The 13,634-nt window shown below is 35.2% G+C and overlaps 1 protein-coding gene across 1 annotated transcript in view; it reads left to right on the forward strand.

Annotated features, from left to right (window-relative positions):
- NCAM2 (neural cell adhesion molecule 2) overlaps nt 1-13,634 on the forward strand; it is a 207,531-nt gene that overhangs the window by 12,758 nt on the left and 181,139 nt on the right. Inside the window, exon 5 of the mRNA XM_024732007.1 lies at nt 1,593-1,730. Within this exon, the coding sequence (XP_024587775.1) occupies nt 1,593-1,730 (138 nt within the window). The remainder of the gene's footprint in view (nt 1-1,592; nt 1,731-13,634) is intronic.

Here is a 13,634-nt window from a genome sequence, read left to right on the forward strand (position 1 = left end):
CTCACCTATTTTAATGACCTTCTATAGTCTGATAACTTCCTTATTTGTATTTAAAACCCAAACTTCTACTTTGACTTAAGGAATTGCTGTGAAAAATGAACCCCAAATACGAATGGCTTAATGTCATAGCAATTTATTTCTCACTCATGCAAAGTCCAATTGGCAGCAGGGGGAGAGGCAGGATTCTACCCTTCCATCCTTTCAGTGATCCAGGTTGAGGGAGGCTGGACCATTTTCTCATGTGGCTTCTGTGTTTGCCCTAATACCTCTATTAAACCAGCAGATAGGGGAAGAGCAATAAATACTGGAACAGTCCCCAAAAGTAGCTTTAACAGTAGATATCCAGAGGTGGGTACCTTAAATTAATGACATTTCTACCTTACCAAAAGTCCCAAAGGGGTCAAGGATGTTTTCTCTTATTCATCAATGTATCCAAATACAGTACCTAGCAAACAGATGATGTTCGATGATATCTATGGATGAATTGATTAGTGAAATTTAGGATATTACATTTTTAACATGTTTCAAAACAGAACTGGATATGAGAACATTCTTTACTTGATAGGAAGGGGAAAGGTGTTAAGACTGCAAAGACTGCAACAAAATTGTGATGATTAAAACCTGAGCCAGGCATTATGGAAAATACTGTCAGGCTGAGATGCTACTTAGGCTAGCCAGGTTATGGTTAATGCATGCCCTATAATCAGCTAATGCATGCCCTATAACAGCTTAGTTTTGTATTTATGCATGTGCGTATACTCACACATAAAATGGAATCAATGTAAAATTAATGAAGTCTAATCTGTTCCTTCCTAAAATGGATTATCTTGCATTTAGAAAAAAAATCTTTCAAATAAATCTGAGATATGACCATTTCATATGCCCTCTACATGACTTGAATATTATTATATATTTTAGCTGCCTTCTCAGGGTATGTGCAATTATTAGTTTAATTATTGTGTGAGGAAGGATATTCAATCAATTTTCTAACCCTTTTCCTTACCCAAGTTGCTACATATTTACAGTCAAAACGTCTTTGTGTCTGCTATATCTGATCTCTCGGCTTTGTTCTTTTGTGTATTATTTCTGCATTCAAAGTACCAAGGGGGAAATAATAGCCTAACCATTTTATGTGGAAATAAAGTCTTGAATGTATTGGGTTTTTTTTTGTTTTTTTTTTTTGCGGTATACGGGCCTCTCACTGTTGTGGCCTCTCCCGTTGCGGAGCACAGGCTCCGGACGCGTAGGCTCAGTGGCCATGGCTCACGGGCCCAGCCGCTCCGCGGCATGTGGGATCCTCCCAGCCCGGGGTGCGAACCCGTGTCCCCTGCATCGGCAGGCGGACTCTCAACCACTGCGCCACCAGGGAAGGCCTTGAATGTATTTTTGAAAAAAAATGTGTAACCAGGCAGTGTAGAGTGGAAAAATTGAAGTCATGAAATTATATTTTACTTTCAAATTTGAATTTGTTTGTTGATGAAAAGTTTGATAGTGTCAGACAAGTTCCATATTTTAACACTTAGCAATTTAAAGCATGTTGGACTCTACCTTCAATTACTGATATCATTTCCTCCCCTTTGCTTACCTTACAGATCGGTTTGCTATCTTAGCCAACAATAATTTGCAGATTCTCAACATCAATAAAAGTGATGAAGGTATATACAGGTGTGAAGGAAGAGTGGAGGCTAGGGGAGAAATTGACTTCCGTGATATCATCGTTATTGTTAATGGTAAGCAGATAATAATTAGTATGCATCTTTGTGTTGCATTCAGCAATATGTTTATTAAAAGGGCAACCATGTAAACTCAGCACTCAAGACGTCCCTAATGAACCTCTTCTATACCTAGAGGAAATCTCCTCAGCTCTAGGGTAGCATCTGTTACATTGTATTACAGCCTCAAGGGCAGGAGGACTTATTTAACATTGTCATCCTCCTTTACCAAGAGCCTATAAGGGAGTAGTTGCCTTTTTCTGGCTTTGTAGTTGTTGAAAGTATGTCAAATGAAATACAGTAAAGTATGATACTAGATTTTACTTTTAAATTACATTAATTACTTGCTTCAACTAATTAACAGTATTTGCAAGTTTTACCAAATTAAATAATTGAATACATAGTTACCCTTTGAAATATTAATTATTAGTAGTAGTAGTAGCTAAGTTTATGACATCAAGATTACATCTCTTCCTCCAAATTTGGCTTCTTTACTCTATTGCATGCCTGGGTTAACATGACATTCTGTGAGGCAGAAGATAGATTAATGTTATCCTAGTTATCTCCATTTTGGTAATCCAATGTGTCACCAAGATGCACACTGTATTTCTTTAACATCTATCAAATATACTCTATTTTCCCTACCATGCTTTCCATGAGTGATGCCCTTTCCAATTCTTTTGTATTTTTCTTGTGTGGCTGTAAGTTGTTTGTTTTCTCTACTCTCAATTTCACAATTCCAACTTTCTGTCCTATCAACCTTTCAACACTTAAAATTGTCAGTGTTTCCCATTACCTTCAAGACAAAATAAAAACCACTCTTCATGGTATGGGAAGTTTTTTATGATCATCAGCTACCTTCTCTAACCATCCGCTCATAGGTAGCCCGTGCTTCAGCCATATGGAAATACTAGTAGTAGCACCACACAAATGCACTTTGACTTTTTTCTTCTGTTTTAAAATAAATTAGAAATAACCATAATCACAGGATTCTAGAAGCAAAATGTACTTTGTTCTTTCTGGAATAGACAAAATATGAATTTAAAGAGTTAGCAATGAGTTTTCTATCACTTAAGGCTGGGAAGGGGAAACATAAATCAGTATCTTCTTCCATATCCTATGCACCTCCCACCATGATCTATCTCTCCAGTTTCTTGAAGAGACTGGAGATCAACACCAGGAATAGCATATAGATCTAAAAGAGTTATTTGTTTTTTTCCTTTCCTGGAGTGAAGGTATTTTAACCACAAAATTCATGCTGAAAGGTAAAGAGAATATTAAATCACTGAGAATTTTTTCTCTCCTTCTCTAAGTCTATAATTAATTGAGATGTATGGATAATGTAATGGAATAGACCAGATGGTTATTAGGCAGGTGGGTAGAAACTGCACATGCTCATGGGTGAGTCCAAAGTGCCAGGCCTTCTGAGAGAAGACTTTGAGAGCCTTTTTTTGGTGTGCAGAATCTGGTATTTATCGAGTGCTATCGTCGATGGAAGTTTTGGCCTTCAGCCCAAGAGGAAGATTTCAGTGCATGAAGAATAGGTTTAAATATGGAGATGAGTACTATGTTTGTAACTGTATCTATGTATTTATTTTTATATCTATAAGTATTTCTAATATCTTTCCCTCTTTATTATGTACAAGAAACAAAGGTAGCTTACAGTGGCTATTTAGTTTCTTCAGTATTGACTTAACCATCTACTGTCCTTTGTTTCCGGAAGAATCTAAGGTAGGAAATATACGTGTATTTTGTCACGGGCAAGACCTTGTGCTCAGTATGCTCTTATGAAAATGTGGGTTATAATATTAGTTAATAATATAAAGTTTTTACAAAAGGACTAAGTTTATAGGAAGCAGTATATAAATATGTACTATGCTGTATGTTATATATGTATGTATATGTAAAATTATGCATATATTTTTACACTAAAACATTAATTTGAGTCTGATGTGAAAAAGGAAACGTCATCTGGCAGGTGTAGCATATTAAGCCTTTATTATCCATTCTGCTATTGTAATTTCTACTTTAATATAGTTATAACATGTTCTAATCTATCTCCACACTAGATTATCTGTGAGTGTTTAAATGTGATTACATTTTTCTTGAAGGATTATTTGGGTATGAGTGGGTTCAATTAACAAAGTTTGAATCTTCAAGTCTATCATGATCTGCATTCAATCAGGAATATTTATTTCTATGTCTATACTTATTATTTTTGGGTTCATAAGGAGATAAACACTGGAATGTGTTCTTTGTGCAACTCACATCAATCATGTATGTAATATCCTGCTGTGACTGCATCACACTGGCCTCCAAAACAAACCATCCTCCTTCCACTCCCACTTTTCCTCTAACAGAATCAATTATATGTCCTAATCTGACCTTCTTTACTAGAACACTGCTTTATCTCCACTTCTTCTTATTAGTCACATTTCCCTGTTATGGTCACAAACTCCCACATCTTAGAATTCCTGGAACGAATTTCTTCAAAGTAACAATGTTCACAAAAGCAACCATCGATTTATTCCCCTTTCTGGATGATGCAATTGGACCCTGTCAAGGGAATGCATTGACTAATGCCACTAGACAGCTGTGCTTTTCTCTCACATTTTGCCTTTACTTCAGTCAGGAAAATCATTCTCTCCAGTCTTATTGACTCTTGCCCTGCTTACCTACTCCTTTTAAATCTTGAGCCCTCTGTAAAAGTATCCTTTATTATTTACCTCCTACAAAACCTCTTTCAGACGTTCAATGAAAACTTTGAGGTTGCAAAAATTAATAATAAAATAAAAGCACCAACTTTATCCACATTATCTTATTTTTCTTCATTTACAATATTTGACTTATTACATGATTTTCTCCCCAGTTTATAATGCATACCTCTCTCTTATTTGCTACTAATTTTTATTCTTGCTAATTTGGACTTTATCATGGACCTTTTTCAACTCCTTTCATCTCTAAGTATATTGAAGTCCCAACCAAATACTCCAGTCAACTGTTTCTTCACATTCACTGCTTTCTTGCCAAGTCCTGGCTCTGGAAGAAGCTCTTCTTTTTTCCATTGTTTGCTCTTTGCAACTTTTCCCTCACATTTCCTTTCTTCCAATGCATAGTCTATTTTTTCAACAATTAGTTAAAAGGTATCCTTGCTAGTTTATAGTACCAGCCATACCAAATATTAAGGATCTTTTTTTTCCCTTAACTCCCTCTATGAATTTATTACGATATTTCTCAATGCCTGTGTATAGTTTTTCATAAATCTTTATTCCCCCTCCCTTTAAGAGGTTATACATCACTGCTCATTGCCATGTGAGGTGCGGTGCTTCCAGTGGAAGGATTATGCATCTCCACCCAATTGATGATATGACTTGCTCTGGCCATTGGCATATAAGCAAGCATGATATACACTATGGCTGAAATTAAGCTTCAAGAAGAATCACATATTACTTCTCTTGTACTTTCCTTCTGCCATGAAACTAGCATGACCCTAACAGAGACTTCTCCTTTACCTTGGGCATGATGGAGAAGACACGTGGAGCAGAGTCACAGCTGATCTGCAGGTGCAAACACATAACATAAATAAGAAGTAAAACACATTTTTAAGCCCTGAGAGTTTAGAGTTATTTGTTATCACAGAAAAGAAGACAAATTCAATGCCAGTGGCTTTTTCTTACTTAAGGAATTTAAATGCTGTCTGACCTAGGAATACGTTTGAAATTACTTCCCTGAGTGTGCCTCAGACATCTTATAATCCCACTTTCCCCTGACGGTGATAATTTCTTACAATTTTTTAAATTACCTTATCAATATATTGGGAATTCAACTGAATGAATATTTTTGACTATAGTTTTGATGTTATTTTGTATTGCACTTATATATTTATTCAGCAGGTAAATGAGAAGTGCTGGCTATATTTTTCATACTTGTTATGCTCAGAATACTAACAGATCTAATAGAGCATTGTATCCCTCAAGGCACTTACAGTTTTATCTCAAAAACTTAAAATAATCAACTTTCCTAAAGTCCCTGATTGTTTATGGTGCTGCTGAATACAAAAGCATATAGTAAGAGCATTTTTTATAGATATTTACAGCTTGTTTTATAATAAGAAGGGGAACCTAATGTAGCACAAGAAGAGACTTGGTATTTGGGATAAATCTATTGATGAAAAAGTATTATTTTGTAGAACAAAGAGGGGAAATGTATTGTAGACAGATAAAATAGCATCTGCAAAAGCAAAAAGAGTGTAGGATGTGAGAAAAGATCTAATACCTTAACTGTTACAGGAATATGAAAGTTTTAGGGAGGGAGTGATGGTGATGTTAGCCAGTTGGTTTGGGGATTAGGTGGAGATGTAGCTGCAAAGCAGAAGGGGCCAGATAATGCGGGGCTATGGACTTTCTTCTAAGAGAAAAGATGAGCTGCCATTTAGGAGCAGGTACCCGAGAGAGAGAAGGATGGAGGCAGGAAGAAGAAATGAGTTCAAGTCAGAGACAAGTAGGGTCTGTGCTGGAAGACAAAGAAATGAAGAGGAAGGTATATAATCAGATAGTGTTTGAAACAAAGCCGTTGTGTTTACAAGTGTGTCACAGAGGCAAGGGCAATAAAGGCTTAATTTCAATACTTCTAATGTGGGTTCTAGGCTTCCAAAGTAGTAAATGCAAGCAGAAGTGATCAATAAGTAGTGAACTGAAATATGTCTGGTGAATTTGGCAATTATGAGTTTACAAGAGACAGTATGGTGAACAATACCATTTGCATGGATGGGTAACATTCAGACTGCAATGACATAAAGAATAAATGTGCATGTACATTAACTGAATAAGAAAAGTATTGAAGGTACAGCACCTATTACCTCAGCTTGTTGGAACTAGCTATTAAATGGGAAACATTAAAAAGTTGAATGAGGGGCTTCCCTGGTGGCGCAGCGGTAGAGAGTCCACCTGCCGATGCAGGGGACATGGGTTCGTGCCCCATTCCGGGAAGATCCCACATGCCGCGGAGTGGCTGGGCCCATGAACCATGGCCGCTGAGCCTGCGCATCTGGAGCCTGTGCTCCGCAACGGGAGAGGCCACAGTAGTGAGAGGCCCACGTACCGCAAAACAAACAAACAAACAGAAAAACGTTTAATGAGGACCAGAGGAAGTGACTGGAGTGTTAGGACGTTTGTAAGGAAGATATACCTTGAACATAAAGAGGATATATTTTATGCTGAGCCTGGAGGAAATGAATCAAAAATGGGTGAAAATGTGGGTTAATTTACAGGTAGGTCTGGTTGATAATTTGAGAGAAATCTTGCCCCATGACTTCAGTATTCTGTTTTAATCACTGACTTTACTCATCTACCAAACATTGATATACTACTGGTATTTTCCCAATATTTTTCAACATATTTATATGTGTTCATACCTGCTCTTTACTGGATCTTAGGTAAGTTTTCCAAATGCCTAATACCTTTCTTTTCATTAACTTCCCAGTGGCTACCTTGATTTTATTATTATACCTTATTACATTTTTATTAACTTGCTGAATTTGCTGGCCATATTTTCTATACATTTCTGAACTCTTTTTACTAGATAATTGACTACACACACACACACACACACACACACACACACACACACACTTATATACAAATCATGGGTAAATTTTTAAAAAGAAGATCAAAATTACTTCTCTTGCTTTAACCCATGCCCATTCTCCATCAGATTCCTAGCCCTTAGTTAAATAAAATGCTCTCCCAAACTACTCAAAAAATGATGAAAAGACCTGGAAATAACTTTTAAATTAAAAAATACAGCCAATAGAGGGTGTTTGTTTTGTTTTGTTTTTGCGGTATGCGGGCCTTTCACTGCTGTGGCCCCTCCTGTTGCTGAGCACAAGCTCCAGACGCACAGGCTCAGTGGCCATGGCTTATGGGCCCAGCCACTCCACGGCATGTGGGATCCTCCTGGACCAGGACATGAACCCACGTCCCCTGCATCGGCAGGCAGACTCTCAACCACTGCGCCACCAGGGAAGCCCTAGAGTGTTATTTTTGTAAAATGTTCTTTTAAAGTATAATGATTCATTATTTTCTGAATCTTTTGTAAATTTGTGAAGAATGATCCACTAACTGCTGGCTCAGACTTGGGATAATGGAAGCAGGGACAATTGAGAATAGATGAAAAACACCTAGAAGTATAATTTTAAAGCAGTTGTGTCTTTAGTTTTCCTTCGAACATTAAAATCAACAGTTGATGACAATGGCCAGAGATATTTGTGCAAGTAGGTATCTGAATGTATACCTCTATTCCCTCAGGCAGTGTATTTTATATTCCTACCTATTTCTAGCCAGTTCTTAAAGTTAAGAAAATTAGGAGAAGATACTTTTCTTTTTATTAAAAATGAAAAGTCAGACATTTTCTCTTTAACTTTTATGCAATGTTATATAATGTAAAACATATATACAAACATAAAAGACAGTAAACCAACCTCTTGTATATCAGTAAGATAATTGACTCAAACATGCAGAGAGATATTTTAAGTCAGTTTAATGACTGCAAGTTATGAGAGGATTGGTAATTTATAACAATATTATATAATATATAATTCACTGAAAGGTCAAAAAGTAAGTGTTTATCAAAACCAGAATATTTTCTAATTTGATAAAACATTTTTCTTCCTAATTATCCCACTTAATTTCAAAGATTAGCAATCTGGGAATATAAGGAAAGAAAAAATATATTTTTTTCTCCTTAATACTTATTCAATCATTATTTTAGAATTTTCAGATAATAGAAAATTAGGTAGATTGATAGATAACCTACAAAGATCTAGGCACGTCTTTGTCTTCTCCTCTGCACCAATAATTAATTGGTGTGAATAGTTAATATAGCTTCTTACCTTTTCTTCTATCTTTATTTCTCTTCTGCCCAGAATTTCCTGAGTACACTTAAAGTGGAACAATGTCATATTTGAAAGCCTATAGAGAAGTGTGTATTTATTTTACAACATATTACTTTTAATCCCCAATTAAAAGAGAAGGCAGAATTTTCTCATTGTTTGAATCAGAACCATACTCTGAACTCACCTATCTTCTGAATGGCACCTCTTGGTCATGTAGGAATTGTTCTTTTATATTTTTTCTCTAACATTTGGTCAATAAATACAGAAGTGAATCCTATCATATGTAAAATAATAACAACACTATCTGAACAACAGTAACAACAACAACAACAACAAAACTTCAAGAAATCTGTAGAGGGCCAGGAGATACTGTAATAATGAAATTTTTTTAAATTCCATGGAATCAAACAGTAACTAAAAGTTACTACCAACCTACCACCTGACATTGTGGAAATGATTGACCTTCAGTACAATTAATGTCTAAATTACTTTGGAGAGACATGCTCTGGATACTTATACTTTTACAAAAATCATAGGATATGATGCAAATAAATAATAAAGTCAAGAGTAACTTTAGTAACTTTAGTTACCCTTTAGTGCAGCCCATTTTGAAAAACAAAAGTCTTGAATGGTTCTCTTGCTCTTTTGGTCGGCCACACTCTCACTGTCCTTTATTCCCTATTTTCTGATCAGTATGGCCAGAGTTTTATCAGTTATATTGGTCTCTCAAAGAAACAGGTTTAGTTTTTTTTTAAATCTTACTTGTTTATATTTTATCAATTTCCAGTCTGATCTTTATTGTTTTATCTTATCTGTGATTTAACTTGATCTTTTTTTAATGTTTTTTTAAATTTAAACCTCAAGGCACTGATTTGAATCCTTTCTTCTCTTCTAATGAATACATTTGATGCTCAAGAATCCACTGTATGTACACCTTTAATTTCCTTCCACAACTTTCAACATGTTGTGTACACTTTGCCATTCAGTTCAAAACATTTGTAATTCCCCTTTTATTATTTGTCCTATAGGTTATTTAGAATTGTGTTATTTAGTTTCCAAATATTATACATGGAGATTTTTCAAATACTATTCTGTCATAATTTCTAATTTGGTTCTAATGTTATCGAAAAGACACTTTTTGGATTTAGATCTTTTCAAATGTATTTGCTGTACAGTAGAACGGAAAGTGTAATCTGCTGGCTTGGTTGGAGTTTTGGTAACCATCAGTAGTTAGGGTCAATTGATAATGTTGATCTAATCTTTTCTATCCTTTTTTAACTTCTTGTCTACTTGCTCAATAAAGTTATTAAGAGGGGGCTGTTTACTCTCTAATGAAAGTATATAGATTTGTCTATTTTTCCTTGTAATTATAGCAGTTTCTGCTTCATGAGTTTGGAAGCTCTGTTATATGCATAGAAGTTTAGAATTATATCCTCTTGACTTCTTTTTTAATAAGAAGTGATCCCGTTTATCCTGGGTAATAGTCTTTGCTCTGAAACCTACTTTGACATCAGTAAAACTAACCACCTTTCTTTTAATTAGCATTTCCATGGCATATATTTTTCCTTCCTTTTAATCTTAACCTTAACCTAATTGTATCTCAAGGACAGTATGTAGTTGGGTCTATTTCTTTTTTTGTATTAATTCTAACAGTCCCTGCCTTTGTATTGGAATGTTTACACAATTTATATTAAATTTCTTATTGATTTAGTTGGATTTAAATCTTGCTATTCTTCTTCTATTTTTCTTATCTGTTTTTTGTTCCCTTTTTCTTCTATTTCTGCCTTATTTAGATTTCAGAGTATTTTTAATCCATCATTAACTTTCTATTTTGGCTCATTAATTATAGCTTATTGTTCTGTTATTTTAGCAGTTGATTTTCACAGTCATTTTTCAAGTGATATGATACTATTTCACATATTGAATAATAATACCCTTTTCTAGCCCTTGTGCTGTTGTCATTCGATTTTTTTATATCAAATCATGTATTAGTTTTTTTTATTTCTGTGGTAACAAATTACTATAGATTCAGCTGCTTAAAGCAATGCAACTTTATTATTTTCCAGTTTCTGTAAGTCAGAAATCCAAGTAGGCTCAGCTGGGATCTGCTCAGGGTATTAAAAAATATAATAATACTATAATTAGTTTTGCAAATTAGATTTTTATAAAATCAAGGTGGTGGAAGGTTTGTGTTCCTTGCTGCAGGCTCTTGGGAAGAAGCTCTTCTAAATATCATTTAGGTTGTCAGCAAAATTCACCCTCTTTCCACTGTGGGATGGAGGTTCTCTTTCCTTGCTGTCTATCACCTGGAGGGGCTGTGCTTAGCTTTCAGAGGCCTCCCCCTGGGTTCTTCCTCCAGTGCCAAAAACAGTGCCTTAAAGCCTTCTCAGACCTGGAATATTTCTGACTTCCCTTCTGCTGCATCTCCTGACTTCCTCTTCCATCTTCCAGCTGGAGTTCTCTTTTTTTTAGGGCTCATTGATTGAATAATACAGGATACTCTTCCATTTCAATGTCTAGGATCTTAATTATATCTGCAAAGTCCCTTTGCCCTGTAACTTAATGTATTCATAGATGGCTAAGCTTAGGGCACTGACATCTTTGCAGAGGAGGGGGCATTATTCTGCCTACCATATCTTCATACTATATGTTTCTTGTTGTTGCTGTTGTTGTTTTCTGCTTTAAATCGTCATTTAGCTCTTAACATGGTTTAATTAATAAATAAAACAAGGCTTTTACATCTATCTACATATTTACCATTTCCACAGTGCTTTATTTATGTGTATTAAGATTTCCAAGTGGTGTCTGTTCCCAAATGCCTGAATGACTTCTTTTAGCATTTCTTACAGTGAAGGTCTGCTGGGGATGATTAACTTCACCTACTGAATGTCTAAGAAAATGTTTATTTCACCTTCATATTTGAAATGAATATTTGCTGGCTATAGAATTCTAAATTAACAATATTTTAAATTTCAGTAAATTAAAAATTCTGAGCCATTATTTTTGACCTGAGTGATTTCAGATGAAAAGTTTGTTCTCATTCTTATTTTGTGCTCTGTACATAAAGTGTACCACCCACTTAGTCCTTGCAGATTCTTGAATGTTCTTTATAACTTGTTTTAAGCAATTTGGATACAATATATCTAGGTGTAATTTTCTTCATTCTTGTACTTGGGTTTTCTTGACAAACTTGAGTTATACTTTTTACCAAATTTGGGAATGTTTTGGTCATTAGTTCTTCATATATTGTTTTTTTGTCCCACACTCCTGTGAGACTCCAATTTCACCTATGTGAGGCCACTTGAACTTGTTCCACAGTTCCCAGATGTTCTGTTTTTTGTTTTGGGGGTTTTTTTTTAGTTTTTATTTTTTTCTTTCTGTATTACTTTTGGGATAGTTTCTATTGCTACATGTTCAAGTTCATTAATCTTTTCTTCTGCAGTGTTTAATCTACTGTTAGTCCTATCTCATGTACGTTTGATTTCAGACACTAGTTTTAATATGTACAAATTTATTTTTTAATTATCTTCTAAGTCTCTGACATGATCAATTTTTCTGTAGATTCTTGAACATATGGAATGCAGTTATAATAATTTGACATTTTTGTCTAATTCTATCATCTATGTCATTTCTGGGTCAGTTTTGGTTGACTATTTTTTCCTCCCTCATCATGTCTCATGTTTCCTGCTTCTTTGCATGTTTCCTGCATCTTTTCATGTGCTTATTTCTCATTTGTATATCCTCTTGAGTGAAATGTCTCTTCATATCCTTCCCATGTTCTAATTGGATTTTTTCACTGTTATAGTTCAAGAGTCCTTTATAAATTCTATAAATGCATTTTTGCCTTCCAAACAGCCTCTTTAGTGATGTTTCTGTTCATCTTTTGCACATTTTCTTACTGTTGAACTTATATATTTGAATACAATTCCTTGCTCAGATTTGTGATTTGTAGGTTCTTTTTCCCTACACTGTAGCTTATCTTTTCATTCTCTTAGTGTCATTCAGAAAGCAAGAAAAAAATTAATTTTGAAGTCCAATTATTAATCTTCTTTTATGGAACATTCTTTTGGTTTCATTTCTAAGACGTCTACACCTAACCCCAATTTACAATGACTTTTTTCTCAAGTTTCTTCTAAACTTTTTATACTTTTATGTTTTAAATTTAGGTCTTTGATCCATTTGGGGTTCATTTTTTTATGCTTCAATGATTTTAATAAAGCACAGTCAGCCAGTGAGGCTGAGAATCCCCCTAAATGTTGCCTCCATGATCCACTCTAAAAAACTTTAGACCAATACGGGGCAGTTCAATAATTAAGATTAGCCTTTTGGCTTTTTTTGTCTTCCAGAGTGGTAGTTTCTTATCTTCCTCACATGCATATAATGGGCCACTTTGTAGAAAACTTAGCAGGACTCTTGTCTCACACATTATTATTATTTTTTAATTGGGGTATAGTTGCTTTACAATGTTGTGTTAGTTTCTGCTGTACAACAAACTGAATCAGCTATATATATGCATATATCCCCTCCCTCTGGCACCTCTCTCCCCCACCCATCCCACCCATCTAGGTCACCACAGAGCACTGAACTGAGCTCCCTCTGCTATTTAGCAGGTTCCCAGTAACTATCTGTTGTACACTTGGCAGCATATATATGTCAATCCCAGTCTCCCACTTCATCCCCCGTTCCCCCCTCCCTGTGTCCACATGTCCGTTCTCTGTGTCTGTATTCCTGCCCTGAAAATTAGTTCATCTGGACTGTTTTTCTAGATTCCACATATATGTGTTAATATATGATTGGGGCTCATTTTTATATAAGAAGTGAGTTCTGTGCTTCAATTCACCTATTTGCATATAGATATCCAATTGTTGAAAAGCCGTTGTTAGAAGACTATCCTGTCTCCATTGAATTGCCTTTGCACTTTGTAAAATAAAACTTTTAAAACATAGTTGGACTATAGGCGTCTATTTCTGGACTCTTCCATTCCACTAATCTATGTGTCTATCCCTGTACCATTATCATACTGCCCTAAT

Source organism: Neophocaena asiaeorientalis, unplaced genomic scaffold, assembly GCF_003031525.2.
Source record: "Neophocaena asiaeorientalis asiaeorientalis breed wild unplaced genomic scaffold, Neophocaena_asiaeorientalis_V1.1 scaffold55, whole genome shotgun sequence".
In the NCBI taxonomy this organism is placed as follows: domain Eukaryota; kingdom Metazoa; phylum Chordata; class Mammalia; order Artiodactyla; family Phocoenidae; genus Neophocaena; species Neophocaena asiaeorientalis.